We start from the raw sequence: 16,632 nt of genomic DNA on the forward strand, positions 1-16,632 counted from the left end.
TGTTTCAAGGGTCTCTTACAATAGGTTTACGTGCATCCAAGGTCAAAAACACTTTAAGGGTGTTTTCACACTTGGGTCTTCTTTAAAAGAACCAAACTCAGACCCCTTTAAGTGGACCAAGAGGTGAAGCCAGTGAAAAAGGACCCAGTTCTCTTTACGTTCACACTGTCCCTTTCCCAGAAAGAGGACTTGGATCCTTTTTTGGCCCACTTAAGTAGGAATGTGGTCTCAGACCTCTTTGTGTTCATTCTGTTGCTTTTTGGATCTAGTTCAGTTCAGTGTTTGATGGCTGACCCTATGGCCTTCAAAATTTGATCCCATTCACTTACACTGTATGTGCCTCACGAACTGTTACAAATAATTTTACAAACAAATTTCTTGGTTAGTATGTACGGGAAGAAGGAGGCGGGAACTGGCGAACATTCAACAAAACTTTAATTCAAAATAAACAAATACAAAACAAAAGTAACATAATAAAACATAAAATAAAGTCCAGGCCTGGTCCTCTTTCGTCCTTCACTGTAGTTGCTCCTCCTTTTATGCTCCCGGAGCTCCTCCGTGAGAGACTCAAGGCCGGTGCGCCTCCCAGGTGAAGCTCATTAACTCTCGCGTCACCGGCCTCGCGCCATTCCCTCATGGCTCTTGCCTGCCCTGCTCGCCACATACCCCCATCGCCCCTCGCAGGCCGGGGTGTACTCCCGAGAGTACTTCCCCCCGGGGGCCTGTCTCGGCGGCCGCAGCACCTGGGGGTATGGACAGACGAGACGAGAGAAGGGACATGGAAGCAAGGGGAGCGACAGGACGAGAGAGGGGAGAAAGGAAAAAGAGAAAAAATAATTCTGGGTCCGGCTCCCAGACACACTGCCGCTCGGTCCTCAGCCAACCGAGAGGCTCTTACTCACTGTGCCATGCGATGGCACTGGACGTTTGGTGGACGCCGGCGATGGCTCCTCCGGTTGAGGGCAGCCGGCAGCGAGTCCACCGTCCCCTGCTCCTCCCCTTCATGGCGGACGGCAGCAGGCTCCGGCCCACTGCGAACGACGGCACTCCTCCGCTCCCTCCAGGACGGCAGCCACCCCACCTCGTCCCAGGAGCATGGCATCCGGGTCTCCGTCCCACCTTTCACAAGGCTCCAGTACCACCGCCTGTCGCGGTCTACACACACTCCCGCGCTGCCCGAACTCCGCAGCACCGCGATCCCCCTCATCACCGAGGGCTCTCTGACAGCATGTCCCTCCTTCCTCCCGGGTTTTGGCACCAATGTAACACAGTTCGTATGTACGGGAAGAAGGAGGCGGGAACCGGCGAACATTCAACAAAACTTTAATTCAAAATAAACAAATACAAAACGAAAGTAATGCCGGCAGACGTCCGCGAGGGTCACAAACATAATAAAACATAAAATAAAGTCCAGGCCTGGTCCTCTCTCATCCTTCACTGTCGTCGCTCCTCCTTTTATGCTTCCGGAGCTCCTCCGTGAGAGACTCAAGGCCGGTGCGCCTCCTAGGTGGAGCTCGTTAACTCTCACGCCGTTCCTTCACGGCTCTCGCCCGCCCTGGTCGCCACGTTATTATTATTATTTTGTAAAGCAACATTGCTACAAATGCTCATGAAAGAGCTTAAGTTGTTTAACTTTTGCACGAAAATATACATTTGTTGCAATATTACATCTGTATTCTTGCACTATATCACACATTCATCTTTGTAAATAATATTTATTTTGAATAGTTTTCCTTGAATCAAGTTTTTTTTGCAGAAGGCAATAATAACATCAGCATAAAAAAACAAGGACGAATACAATAAAAGAAAGATGAATGAAATAAACTGCTTTAAATTTTCCATGTACAGTAGGTATACCTACAGTAAGAGCAGCACTGAAGTAAGAAAATGAATCATATGAAAAATAAAACTGCATATTCTTCACTGTATGAATAAAAGCATACTGATTCTACTGATTGTTTTATTAGGCTGTCACCCTAATATTCTCATAATATACATCACAAATCACCTCATTTCTCAAAGAGTCTGAAAACAGTTAGTTTGAAGATTCAGTCTCTCTAAACCCCTGCTTTCCAAGAGCCTCCTCTGCTCTGACTGGTCAGATGTCCCAGTATGTTGTGATTGGTCCACCACATATAGAGTGTTTTGGAAACTAAACGCTCTGGGGGCCTATTTTAACGATCTAAACACAAAGTGTAAAGCGCACGGCGCAGGTGCACTCAGGGCGTGTCCAAATCCACTTTTGCTATTTTAACGACGGAAAAACGGTCCGTGCGCCGGGGCGCATTTTTGAAATGGGTTGTCCCTATTCTCTTAATGAGTAATGGGTGTAACGTTCAATAAACCAATCAGAGTGTCATCTCCCATTCCCTTTAAGAGCGAGATGCGCTCGCGCCATGGCGGATTGCTATTTACATGCCGGAATTTGTTGGCGGAAAAGCTGAACGCTTTTCAAGCGAAGAAACCGATCTGCTCGTGCGCGAAGTTAAACGTTTAGTGAGAAGGTAAACGAAGTTACATTTTTATATTTATGTAGCCTACACAATAATATTCTTTTACACTGTAATCCTTTTGTTTTTAATATTTGGCATGTTTGTGTGATGCGCATCCCTGTGTGTAATAAGCAAAGTCGACGCGCCCAGGGGCGCAGTTTCTACCAACGCGCTCTAACAAAAAAATATTGCGCCATTGACTTTAAACTTTAGACCAGGTTTGAGTTGGTCTATGGCGCAGTCTATTTTCAGCTCCTTAAAATAGCAATGCGCCGGCAATGCGCCTGAACACACCTCTTTTTTAGACCAGCACGCCCATGGGCGCACTAAATGGCGCAAATGCATTTACTAATTTAAGGACGTGGCGCTGAACGGGAAAGCGCGAACGGCGCCGGACGCAAACTAGCAAACACACTTGCGCTGCGCCTTGCGTCGCATTGTGCCAGGTGTATTATAGGGCCCTGGATCTTCCTCAGCGCTTGATAAACAGTGATACAATAGGAAAAGGAATGAATGGTGTTGATTTTTCGACAACATGAACCAAACTCTTCCAGGCCTCAGCTGAAGGCGGGTCAAAGTAGATGGGCAGCCAGTAAAGACCATAGTCTGGCATTATGCAAATTTGTTACAATGTTATGCAGGTATGATACAGGAAATGAGACTGGAATTAATGACGACAGGTTTAAGGCACTATCTTCAGAATCGATTCTTTCTTCTAGGAGACAATAACTTTGATCTTTAAAACTTTGCAGATCTTTTACATTCTCAAACAGCTATATTACAGACTGCATGAAAGGTTAAATTCAAAAAAGGGGCACTTTAACTGGTCTCTGTTTTATTCACACTCAGACTTCTTATTAGTTTTCTCAGGGTGACCTTTGAATGTGGCATCAGCAGTTTGAGGCGGGCATGGCTATCTGAGCATCTCTCTCCTCTTACACTCTTTCTGCTGAGCTTTCACAAGCCCACTATTGTGCTTCTCGCGTGCCTGTCAGTTGTTCGTGGAGTAATCCGAGCCAGTCGGTTTTCGTGTGTGTGGAAAGGGTCGGTGCAGACATCATCTAGCTTCAGTTCAGCTCGATGATCCGATCTCTCGATGTCAGCTTAATGTAATTAACTTCCTGTTTCTTGTCATGCCTCTGTGGCAGTAAGGGTGGGCGGTAGGACAAAACCTCCTTATATGATTTTGTTTCACAGCAACTATATATACATGTCTAAAAGCCTCTTCTGCTCACCAAGGCTGCATTTATTTGATCAAATATACAGTGAAACAGTAATATTGTGAAATATTATTATGATTTAAATTTACTGCATTCTGTTGTAATATATTTAAAAATGTAATTTGTCCCAGTGTCGCAAAGCTAAATTTTAAGCTTCATTACTTCTTAAGTGTCACGTGATCCTACAGAAATCATTCTAATATGTGACCCTGGACCACAAAACCAGTCATTAGTCGCACAGGTATATTTGTAACAATATATGTATATATATATATATATAATATATATATATATATATATATATATATATATATATATATATATATATATATATATATATATATATATATATATATATATATATATATATATATATATATATATATATATATATATATATATATATATATATATATATATATATATATATATATATATATATGTATATATATATATATATAATATATATATATATATATATATCAAAAATTTATCTTTGTTAGTAATATACGTTGTTAACGACTTTTTGGACAACTTTAAAGCCGATTTTCTCAATATTTAGTTTTTTTTTGCACCCTCAGATTTCAGGTTTTCAAATAGTTGTATCTCGGCCAAATATTGTCCTATCCTAACAAACTATACATCAATGGAAAGCTTACATATTATATATAGCTTATGTATGAATTTAAATTCTGGTTTTGTGGTCCAGGGTCACATGCTGATTTGATGAATTTTAATTTATTTTTTTGCAAACTGATAATTTTTTTTTTCCAGATTCTTTGATTAATAGAAAATTCAAGTTAAAAAAAAATTAGAAATCTTTTGATATATATATATATATATATATATATATATATATATATATATATATATATATATATATATATATATATATATATATACACACACACTACCAGTCAAAAGTTTGGAAACATTAATATTTTTAATGTTTTTGAACAAAGTCTCTTATGCTCATTAAAGCTACATTTATTTCATAATAAATACAGGAAAAACAATAATATTGTGAAATATTGTTACAATTTAAAATCATGGTTTTCTATTTTAATATACTATAAAATATAATTTATTTCTGTAATCAAAGCTGAATTTTCAGCATCATTACTCCAGTCTTCAGTGTCACATGATCCTTCAGAAATCATTCTGATATGATGATTTATTATCAATGTTGGAAACAGTTGTGCTGCTTAATATTATTTTATTAACTGTGATATGTTTTCAGGATTCTCTGATGAATATTGATATTCTGATGAATAAAAAGTTAAAAAATATCAGCATTTATTTAAAATAGAAATCTTTTGTAACAATATACACTGTTCAAAAGTTTGGGGTCAGTATTTTTTTTTTTTCTTTCTTTTTTATTATTAAATTAATACTTTTATTCAGCATGGATGTGAGCTGATATATTTTAACTTTTATTCATCAATGAAACCTGAAAAAAGTATCACAGGTTATAAAATAATATTAAGCAGCACAACTGTTTCTAACATTGATAATAAATCATCATATTAGAATGATTTCTGAAGGATCATGTGACACTGAAGACTGGAGTAATGATGCTGAAAATTCAGCTTTGCATCACAGAAATAAATTATATTTTAAAGTATATTAAAACAGAAAACCATAACTTTAAATTGTAATAATATTTCACAATATTATAGTTTCTTTTTCTGTATATATATTGGGGACATAATGTAATACTAGATTGTTTTTCTAAATAAATAAGTTCTTTCTAGTTTGGACACATCTTGCTCTGTATTTTCACTTTACTCCATATTTTTAGCCATTCTCATGTGTAAATAATGTAAAACAGTCACATTGAGATATCTATCGTGGTATAGATTTATTAAACTCTTCTCCACCGTTAATCACATTTCTACAGTCGCACAGAATAATACCACCATACTGCCAGTACCATGTGATCGGGCCAATAAACTTGGACAAGCGTTTAGAGAATAGTATTTATTCAGCTTTCCACCAGATTTACTTTTAATGTGCCAGAGATAAAAGGAGGAACAACCTTTCGTTCAAGGCATGTGTGTTGTTTTTGGTTTTTGAGGGTCCAGCATTTGGTTCGACACAGCAGCAGCACAAATATAGTCAGATAACAGTAAAGATAAGTGAAATTTGTGCAGAAAAGATCATTTCTACCACCGTTTAAGCACTATATGACAGGAGGAAATATACTTTGATTTGGTGGTGTATTTTAGGCATTAATCTTAAGACATTAACTGAATCGTGATGTTATTAATGTAGCTTAAGTGCTTTTACAGTATTTGTCTATAAATGACACTAATGCCAAATGTTTTATCATCTCTGTGTCTGAACTGTGCCCCGGTGGACTGACTGACCTCGTTTTTCATCCTCAGATGAACACACACACACTCAACACACACTCATTTCATTTCTGTTGATGACGTCTGTAAAACCACACAGAGTTATCCTGTCATTTAGCAAAGTGTACTCTGTTATCACTGTGGTTCTGACTGTAGGCTAAAAAACTGCTAGCTTTATGTTAGACACTATTTGAGACACGTTGTTTCATTTTTGTTTAATTTTCATTCGTCTTTCTGCAGTTCACTTGTTTCTGGAATTGTTTTTTGTCAGATCTTTTCAGATATAGCAAAATCTAATTCAGATTCAGTTTTAGGCCTACCACACTTTTAGTTATGCTATTGCTAATCTAGACTACAATTTAAAGTGTAACTTCGCCATTTTCATCCCACTTTGTGTTATTACAGTGTCGGTAGTATATGCAAATGAACAATGTTTACTTGTTCTCCGTGTTACCTGGACAGAGAAATTCATGTTTATGTGGTTTTTATTGGTTCTTCAGATTTTCCATCACGCCATTCACTTCATATTTAAGATTCTTTGCAGCCTTCAGGCACTGCTTACAATGCTCTGGATCCTTCACCGAAACCAAAAGTAACTCGCTACCTCTAAACATTTACTGAATTCTTGCACCCAGGAACAATAAAGTCGACACCATTATGATTAAAAGTTTGCTAAGAAGTATTTCATACTAAAGCAAGGAGGTATTTGACTCTAGTAACATGCCCAGTGCATTATGGGTGTTGAAGTTTTCCTACCTGTTTGCCAAAATGGAAGACAACAGCCTTTTCTCTGTTTCTCAGGTAGCACTTTTTTTTTTTCTTCTTCTTCTTTCTAATGTATTGGCAGCCAAGTTTTATTTAAAGCCCATTTTGCCGACGGTGAAGTACCCTTTTAAGTATGGCTGAATCTTAGTTTGCAAATTACTAGTTACTAGAAGTATGTACTTCCCTGGTGTTGAGAAAGTACATACTTTTACGACATATTAACATGTTAAAATGTTAAAAGTGTAACATAAAAATGCTGTAAATGTAACTTTATGCTGTGGTTTTAACTTTAAATGTATTTTATTTGAAATGTCAAAATATTTAAATAGTTAAATAGTTAAAATGTTTAGAAACAAACTAATTGGCACAATTTAGTGAATAATTGTAATTCATATGTACCATAAAGATTAATTAAATTGATCAAAAGTGACAGTAAAGACTTACATTATTACAAAACATTTATATTTCTAATAAATGCTGTTCTTTTGAACTTTCTATTCTTCAAAGAATTTAGAAAAAAACTTTTGTATCATTTTTTTTCAAAACTGATAATCGTCAGAATTATTTCTTGAGCATCAAATCATCATATTACAATGATTTCTGAAGGATCATGTGACACTGAAGACTGGAGTAACGATGCTCACAATTCAGGAATAAATTACATGTAAAATGTATTCAAATAGAAAACTGATTTTTAAAATTGAAATAATATTTCACTATATGTTTACAGTATTTTTGATAAAACAAATTCAGCCTTTGTGAGCATAAGAGGCTTCTTTCAAAAATACACCATTTTGATAACTTACAGACTATTTTTAAAGTACTATAATTAAATACAACCTAATCCTCATCTCACTTACTACAGTATAATGGGATTTAGCCTATAAGGAAAAAATAGAAAATGTTATATAGAAGGAAAAGAAATGTTAGCTGTAGATTGAGATGCCTCGGATCATCCTCAAAAGGCTCTGCTAATGGGATTGAAGAATGTTATTCCCATTTCATGTGTTTATCAAAAGTTTTTCCTGACTACTTTTGACAGCCTACAGCCAACATTCCCCCAGAGTACGGGTAACATGAGTCGAGGCACACGCAAACACAGGTCTAAACAGTCTCTATATGAGAACCATCTGTTTCCTCTTCTTTTGTTCTCGTTTTCCCTTCTATTCTCTTTTGGCCTCTGTTTCACTTTTTTGAACAGATTGTAGTTTTGTTAATACTTGTAGGATTACAGGTTCCAACGTAAATTCATGCTCCAGTCCCATAGTTCGCATAGATTCAGGGTTATTAGGAATATGATTTTTTAAATTTATTTTTTTGCCTCCCTTGCTTAATTAAATGAGTCTGTTGTCAAGCCATGTATGCTCTTATTTAGTTAGATAGAGAGAAGGAGAGGGAGAGACTTCACTGATCCCAGGGGGAAATTTAGCGGATTATATTCTTTGATAAACACATTAGAACAGTCCTGTTTTGCATTATCACTTAAGCTCTAATCAAAATCAAAAAGGTTTAATCATAACTTCCTGACCAATCAAACTCCTGTTAATGCCCGTTTATACAGTAATTTTACTGCTAAATAATAAACTACTGTTATATATCATTTATGAAATAAAAAATACAAAGCATTTTGCTACTGAATTAAAATGAAGCAATGTAATGATTGTGGTGATTTAATGTGCTTTTTATTTGGACCTTAAAGGTGCAGTAAGCGATTTCTGAGAATCATTGTTGAACTATGGATATTTGAAATCAACCAAAACAAACACACCCCTCCTGTCATTGCTCCGCCCCCAAAATGCACAAACGCGCACTGCAAGAGTAGATGTCTCTTTTGCATAGCAGAAGCAAAGCAAAATAAAGCTTTGCGAAAAATAATGCAAAGACGACCGACAAGGAAAAACAAAAATTTTACATACAGTACACTGTAAACCCAAATAAGTTGGGCTAATTCAAAAAATTTGATGTAATCAGTTACATTAAAATTTTTTGAGTTATGATGTTCCCAATTTTAAGCAGAACTATCAAGTTTTGAGTAATCATGCATGTTAATTGCTCCTACCTTGAAGAACTGATTTAGCTAACTCATACATTTTGATGCCAATTAACATAACAAATTTGTTAATTAACTGTTCTTGCAAATCAGATGAGTTATTTACTTCACTGTAAACCCTAATAAGAAAATTCAGAAAACACCAACTTGCTAATTTGTCGACATATTAACAACGGCATGGTATAGCTTTTACTGAATTAGTAAAGCAACTTAAAAGATGTAACTTACATGCTCTCAAACCAAGCCACATGCACCACTTGTCACCATGATGGTAACTCTTCAAAAAGCCACATTAACAGAAACTCTTCTAAATTAGCATAACATGAATCACTACTAAATCACCCTTACCATTAATCTTGCAAAAAAAAAAAAATTTATAAAACTTAATTTTAGCATTTCCCTTTCAAGTGCCATGGGCAAAGCATGCTGGGAAATAGAAATCCCAGCCCAGTTTCAGTTAAACTTAAGTTAGTCTAAATCAAAAGAAATGAGTTCATACAACTCAAAACAATGAAATGGTTCAGTTTACTTGAAATATGTCAGTTCTGTGAACTCAAAAGAAAAAAAAAACTTCTAAATACTCATAACAGTTAGTTTAACTGAACTAATTTGTTCAATTTAATTTTGTCCTACACAAACCAATTATGTATTTTGAGTGTTAGGGTTTACAGTGTACATGAGTATATACAATCAAGAATTCATTGTTAGTCGCCAGCAGCACACCAATTATAGACATCCAAACCAATTTTACTTGCGTATGGAGCAGAATCAACACAACCTCAGCATCCGTTTTCAGGCCTTCCCGCTTCGGTCTCTCCAGCGCTGAAAAGCTTTTCTAATATTAACTCAGGTCCTAAAACTCTTGCCTGATCTTAACCCTTCAGTGACCTCTGACCTCTTCTCTGTTTGTAATGTCTCTCAGCTATCTCTCATTCTACAGTCTTTCTTCAGATTTCCCTCTTGCACATTTCAAACAAAATCAGGCCAAAACGATGTTCGTTTGGAGTTTGTTTCGGGAGTTGCCAAGGCAAAATGTCTGGAAAAGTTTGCTCCTGCTGGTAAACACTTTCAAACTACCATTAGTCTGTGGTGATTACAGAATAGGTAGGTGTGGCTCTGGTGCTTCGCCGCCTTTGATGTGGAAATATTCTCCGTTTCATTTCTTCTGTTCAGTCCGTCGAGGTCAGGCGTCCGCTATTAATAACACGAACACACTGGAGAGCTGCTTTATTGGATAAATTGAAGTTGTAATTCTAACACTAACAATGTTTTTTTCTTGTTTAATACTTTAAAGCTGCTTGCTTTCAAACAATCTATTGTATAAAGTGCTATATGAATAAACATGATGTGACTTTACTGGAGTGCTGATCTGCAGAGCTGGTGCAAACATATACACATCACTATGATCAGATGCTTTCTGAACTGCTGCTTTCTCACCGCTGTCATTTTTGTTGCGTGTTTTTAGTTTGTTTTAGTTTTAATATTCATCTAAACGCTGCTCTCAGCAGATTGGGCAGCGTCAGTATTGCAGTATTCCACTGTATTCCACAGTATTCCACTGGTCTCGTATTCAGAGTATATCGGGGCCTTTAATCGTTACCATTCATTTTTGTATATTTTTGTGAATTGATTTAATGGCTTTTGCAATGTTTTTTTAGTAAACATATGCATTTAATTAGTTATATTGGTGAATTTAAATGAAAAATTGGAAAATTAAAAAAAAAAAATCTTAAATCTTAAATTCTTATTTAAGTTAATTTAGTGGAAAATATGCCCTGATAGATATATATATATATATATATATATATATATATATATATATATATATATATATATATATATATATATATAATATATGAACCAAATCAAATGAGGCCAAGGAGGAGGTATCTAGTACAATTGAAACAAAAATAAGTCAAATTGTGATTTTCGGAAACACTGAATAATAAACCATATACATATACAGTACTTCTACCATCTTTTGTGCAAGATTACCAGAACCCAATCCGTAGAATCTCACAAACTTAACGCACAATGTACAGTTATATTGGGAGGAACAGTTATGCAGTCTCTAGGGCAAGAAAATGGGACCATTTTCTCCATTTTTCTTTAAATGATGATTCTCTTAACCTTATAGTGTAGGTTAATTTTTCCATAATAAAAATGTTTTGAATTATATTTGTCCATTGCTGTTGATCTGGGATGTTCGATTTGAGCCAAAATCTAGTAATAGCCTTTCGGGCCGCAGATAACAAAATCTTGGATAAATAAAGATCCTCCTTCTGCACACTTTCGCCCTGATAATTTTTAGTTAGAAATTACACTGTTCTTGTGTAAACCCCATCTGTTTGAGCCATTTTAGAGTAAAGACAGGAAATGTGGAAATAAGATTTTTTAGTAAGCTTGCTTGCCTTATGCCAGGTACACTTTGCACGATTTTAGTCCCTGTTTTCATTGTGGAAATCACAGACAGATGCCCGAAGTAAGAGGCAAATCAGGTCTCGTTCACGCATTAACAATCGCGTAGTGTGTGATCAAAGACGCCATCTGAGAGAAGCACTGATGCGTTGCCGATGACCATGAAATATTTAGCTAGCTTTTTACCTGTCTGCGAGTCCTGCTGTGAAATGTTTTTTGGCTGGACATTACATCGGCAATGATGTACAGCCAATGAGAGCAAGATGCAGGGCAAGGGAAGGATCGGGGGAGGAGTCATAGACCTGCAACCTAAACATCAGCAAGAATGCAAGCAACCATTCTCTCCTCCATTTTCTTCTTTTTTCTTTTTTGCTGCAAATCAGTGCACAGAAACTTGGAGGTTCTTGCGGGCTATCATTTTAATAGAATTAAACCCAGTCTAGCTCAAGAACTCCTGTCTCCTTTATCACTTATCACTTCTTGCATGTGTTTGGTTGTGAAATGTAGTCTATAGGCAGAGTTGTCAGCGATACTACCTATCAATATGCTGTGTAATGTGTGACCCCTCATCGCAAATCAGTTGTGTAATGTGCGCACAACAGCAACGTAATGGTCGCCCAGACAGTCATGTAGTGTGAGAAGGACAGCGATCTGATGACTTTGAAAATCGTGCAAAAAAAAACAATTCGTGTGGAATTGGGCTGCTTTTACACCGTTGTCATGGGTTGTTTTTTTTTAGTCAGTGGGTTGAAGCAACTCCCCCACCCACCAGAGCTTTTTTTCCTGGGAGCTCCCCCAGAATGCGTTTGGGCCGTGATTGGGTGCTACAAGGACTAATTTCTTTGTCTGATTAGAGATTACTGTAAACCATTTTCTGGGAGTGTGCTGGAAAACTCAATCCAAGAGTTAAGAATAGCACAGAGCAGATATAGACTAAATGGAGAACTCATCCTAGGCTTCTTCCCATAATTATTAAATAATTACTAGATACTATACTTACTCCTCCTATCCTGTACCTCAATTTTCTGTCTGTTATACCAGAAATTAAAGGGTAAGCCACATGGATTTATCGTTCTATTCAAGAATCTTGACTTTGCAAGAAGGACATCAGAAACTTCACAGCAACTTGAGAGAAGCTAACAGTCCCTGCATTCTGACTGGTTGCCGTGTTTGTCCAGTCTTGTTGTCTTTTTTCCCATCGTCCCTGCTGTGTTTGGAGAGTACTCGTACTGTAAATCTCCGTGGGAAGACAGGTTCTTTGATTGCACTTGCATCGGGAGGATTTCATGGCCTTCCCTCAGGTTTTTTTTCTTCGAAAAGAAGCGGGTGAGCCCTCCTAGCTTTTTGTCTGGGGCATGTTTTCCGACCTTCTCCTTTGTCTCCTGGCCCCCATTCCACCCACCCTACTCAGGGAGGTTTTTCTTCTTGAAACTGGTACTGGCAAGTTGAGCCAAAAGCAAATAAAGAGCTTGCAGTATGTCTTCAGTGTGAGATGACACCAGCCGAGTGCTAGCGCTCACCCACACATCTACTGTTCTGCTCTGAACTCACAGACCCACAATAAGGCTGAAGCTTACAAAAACATGGCCGGGTCACATTTCACCCCAAAATCAAAAGATGCAAATATTATTTTACATACATAAAATGAACCTTGTTTTAAGAGCATTAAGTTTTTTTTTTTTCTTTCATTGTAACAATTGAAAAGGGCCCCCCCCCCCCCCCCATATGTTTACTGTAATTCAAATTATTTTTTATTTATGAAATGTACTATATTAATTATTATATTATTGTTGTCTATCATACATTCTACTGTACATTAAAATGTAAGATAAATTTATGGTAGAAAAAAAACATTTTCATCATCTGCAATTCATCTTAAAAACTTTCATGGGATTCACAGATATATATTCATGTTTTGACTAAAATTAGCCTGTCTCTTTGATGATAATCTGAATAATCTTTACCTTAAAATCTTTGATGTGTTTAACTTAAGAGAAAGCTGAAGAAAGCACATATTTAAATAGCTATACTGTTTATTTACTTGAAACGTGGGTTGCATTTTCTCTACTGGTTTCTTTCAAATAAAGCTTGTAGTTGAGCTCTGGAAATCCATCCTTCCCTATTTGAACATGCCTGCTGTTGACTGGAAGGTTCCCATGGGAACAAACAAATGAGCAGACCCTCGCTGGCCACCGCGGAGTGAAAAGCTAGACGATAAACTAGCAAAGAGTGTCAAAGTATGAAAAGAAGAGCGAGAAAAGAGACAGGTTTTTTTGATACTGAATCACTCTTTGTTGAACTGAGCAAACGTTTTTTCAGCCCGAGTTACAGTAGCAGGACCGGAGAACGTGGCTTCTCCATATTTCTTCCATATTTACTCTTCTTTTGTTTATAGCTTATTTACAACCACGTTCTCATGATGTCATGACTTCTAAGGAAGCCTCAACCCTGGAGGGACCAATCAAGAGTCCATTGACATCACACAGGAGATTAATGCCAAATAGAACGTGGATTCGGGTCATGTTTCGGCTGCCAGTGTGTAGTGTCCACTTTCTCAGGCCTATGAGACCTACCGGATTTAGTGACTGTCTCGGGAGAGGTTATTGTTTTTGTGTCAGTGGTAGAGTCATCAGACCTTTGGGGTTTTTATGATGTTTTTGAGTCACCATGATCCAGACCACTGTTGATTGTTTGGATGTTAACACAGTTGTAGTTTTTTTGCTGGGTTGGAAAAGATTGCGACCTGTTCCCTCAAACCACATTCAGAGGTGGTCCGGACAGGTCACGCATGTGTCCACAACACGTCCTGATGTGTAACAAGCTAGGTCATCTTGGAAACTTTTGGAAAAGCCTACACATTTGTGGTCACAGACTCATTTGATACATATTAACACCAGATGCAAACAGCAATCTGTGTTGTCTGATCATTTGTGATGTACTTTTGGAAGTTAAATTTGAGGCTCGGATACCACAGCACCTACAACCAAACGGAGTCAAAGATGTCCAGAGTCCAAGGCAGAGCTCTCTAAGTATGTTCAACATTGTACATAGAGGTACATTTGACAACAATGACCGAAGAGCAGGCGAGCCACAGGCCGCAACTTCCATGACTGCTTCCACGGATAACGCAGCTTGGCTTGAATTCCCTTTGGATTGTTGTCTGCTCCACAAATGACTTTACAGCCTGTTGAGTTCTAACCGCCACATTCTGTACATCTGCTGAAACTTGCCACTGCCTATTAAAATGTGAGATAACATTTGTGTTTATACAAGTACCCATGATTCTGTGTGTGGGTGTGAGAGCGTTCCAGGAAACGAGAGATAGTGAATGAATAATAGACAGAGGATTAAAATAACAAGAACAATTGGTTCTTTTTGATTAAAGTGATGTCTTTTGTTTTCCTGACAGAGGGATATTTTTGGACACCATTCTGCCAAGATATGATGTGAACGGAGTTCGGCCGCCCATCGGTCAGAGGACCAGATTGAGCAAAGGAGACATCGCACAGGCACGCAAACTTTACAAGTGTCCAAGTAAGAAAATGTACAGAATTTCAACATAAAAATGTACAGAATTACAGACGAGTGAACTGGTACATCCTTCTGCATAAGTAAGGTGAAGCTCCTGTCAGACTCAACAAGAATAAAAGATGGTGGAGATGTAAAGTCAGAGATGTTTTGCTTAACGTTTCCAGTGACCCAGATTTTCTAAGTATCAGGTCTGGGCAGTAATGTCATGTAAAGTCAATCAGTATTTTTTTTTTCATTAAAAATATATCTAAACAGCTTTAAAACTATAACTGGAAAACAAGACCGAAATCGTTCACTGGATCATTCACATTTGGCACAAGAGTGGGATACTTTAAGTTTATGTCATCTGGAAATAACATAGCATCCACGATTGATGTGGTACAGTATCTTGGCGACAGTCTCTGTGACTCCCGGGCTCAGGAAGGCAGAGTAAACACTGGTCAAGCACAGGAAGTTTGTAATTTGTCTTCTTTCCCTGATAAAACAGAGAACAGTTGCTTTCTAGGATACAGCAACTAAATGCCGTAAAGGACATTTTTCATGTAAACTTTACAGAGATGTTCAAACACACACTGTAGAGAGGCAGTGAGTGTAACATTAATGTAAACCAGGGTCCCTGCGGGTCTATACAATGTCTGTTAAATTCAGTTTAATTACATTTAAAGTCATAAAAAAATAAATCAGTAAAATGAAATTAAAATGTTGAAGGGAATTGTGACACGGCATTAATATGATGATTAAAGTTCAGAAGGCTATGATTTAATGAAATATTTAATTCAATTGATTAATTAAAACAAGTTCAAAGTAAAAATGCAGTTTGAAGTTTCAGACCAGATCGCAATCAGTGCATACCTCACATTTATGCCAAGTGAATGAATGAATTATGACCATGTTTACTTTGTGGTGTTCATCTTGTAATATGTTGTAAGAGTGCATATTTGATCTTCCTCATCTTTTTAAATAAGCAGCTGTAAGTAATAAAGCATTGCAATTTTAAATAAATAAGAGTTCTGCTGTATTTCAGCATTGTTTGTTAGTAAAAGAGCTGCTTTAAGTGTAAAGTGTTTTATAGATATTTTGGTTACATAATAAACTGTATCTGGCATTTAGTTCATTGTTAACATGTGTAGGTTCTGGGCCACCCGATCACAAGAAAGAAAGACTAAGAACATTATTTAATGCAATTAATATATACATTTTACTAGTAATAGCCAGTGTTGGTTAAATTACTCTAAAAAAAAAAAAGTAATTAATTACTAGCTTACTACAGTAATTCATTTCTTAGTAATGCAATACACCCAACACTGGTAGTGGAAAAAAAATAGTTTATTGCCATCTTTAAACATTATTATTGTATCAGAAAAAATCCAGTATCAGTCGACCTCTAATTCAAATGTGTTTATTAGCAGGGGTGCACATAAGTGGTACGCAGATGCGCATGCGTGGTAAAAATAAACGATGCGCACTGGTTCACAGGGACACGTTTACTTACTGGAGTAGATTTTTTTTCTCCATCTCTGGTAAGATGGCAATCATGATGATAAGTGTGTTCTTTAATTATTTAGGTGCGCAACGGATCGGAGTTAAAGGTCCCGTTCTTCGTGATCCCATGTTTCAAACTTTAGTTAGTGTGTAATGTTGTTGTTAGAGTATAAATAAAATCTGTAAAATTTTAAAGCTCAAAGTTCAATGCCAAGCGAGATATTTTATTTAACAGAAGTCGCCTACATTGAACGGCCAGTTTGGATTACATCCCTCTACTTCCTTCTTTAATGACGTCACTAAAACAGTTTTTTGACTAA

General features: G+C 36.9%; 1 protein-coding gene across 1 annotated transcript in view; it reads left to right on the forward strand.

Annotated features, from left to right (window-relative positions):
* bmp1a (bone morphogenetic protein 1a) overlaps positions 1–16,632 on the forward strand; it is a 112,474-nt gene that overhangs the window by 61,815 nt on the left and 34,027 nt on the right. Inside the window, exon 7 of the mRNA XM_067395435.1 lies at positions 14,709–14,833. Coding sequence (XP_067251536.1) covers positions 14,709–14,833 — 125 coding nt within the window. The remainder of the gene's footprint in view (positions 1–14,708; positions 14,834–16,632) is intronic.

Source organism: Chanodichthys erythropterus, chromosome 9 (genome assembly GCF_024489055.1).
Source record: "Chanodichthys erythropterus isolate Z2021 chromosome 9, ASM2448905v1, whole genome shotgun sequence".
NCBI lineage: Eukaryota > Metazoa > Chordata > Actinopteri > Cypriniformes > Xenocyprididae > Chanodichthys > Chanodichthys erythropterus.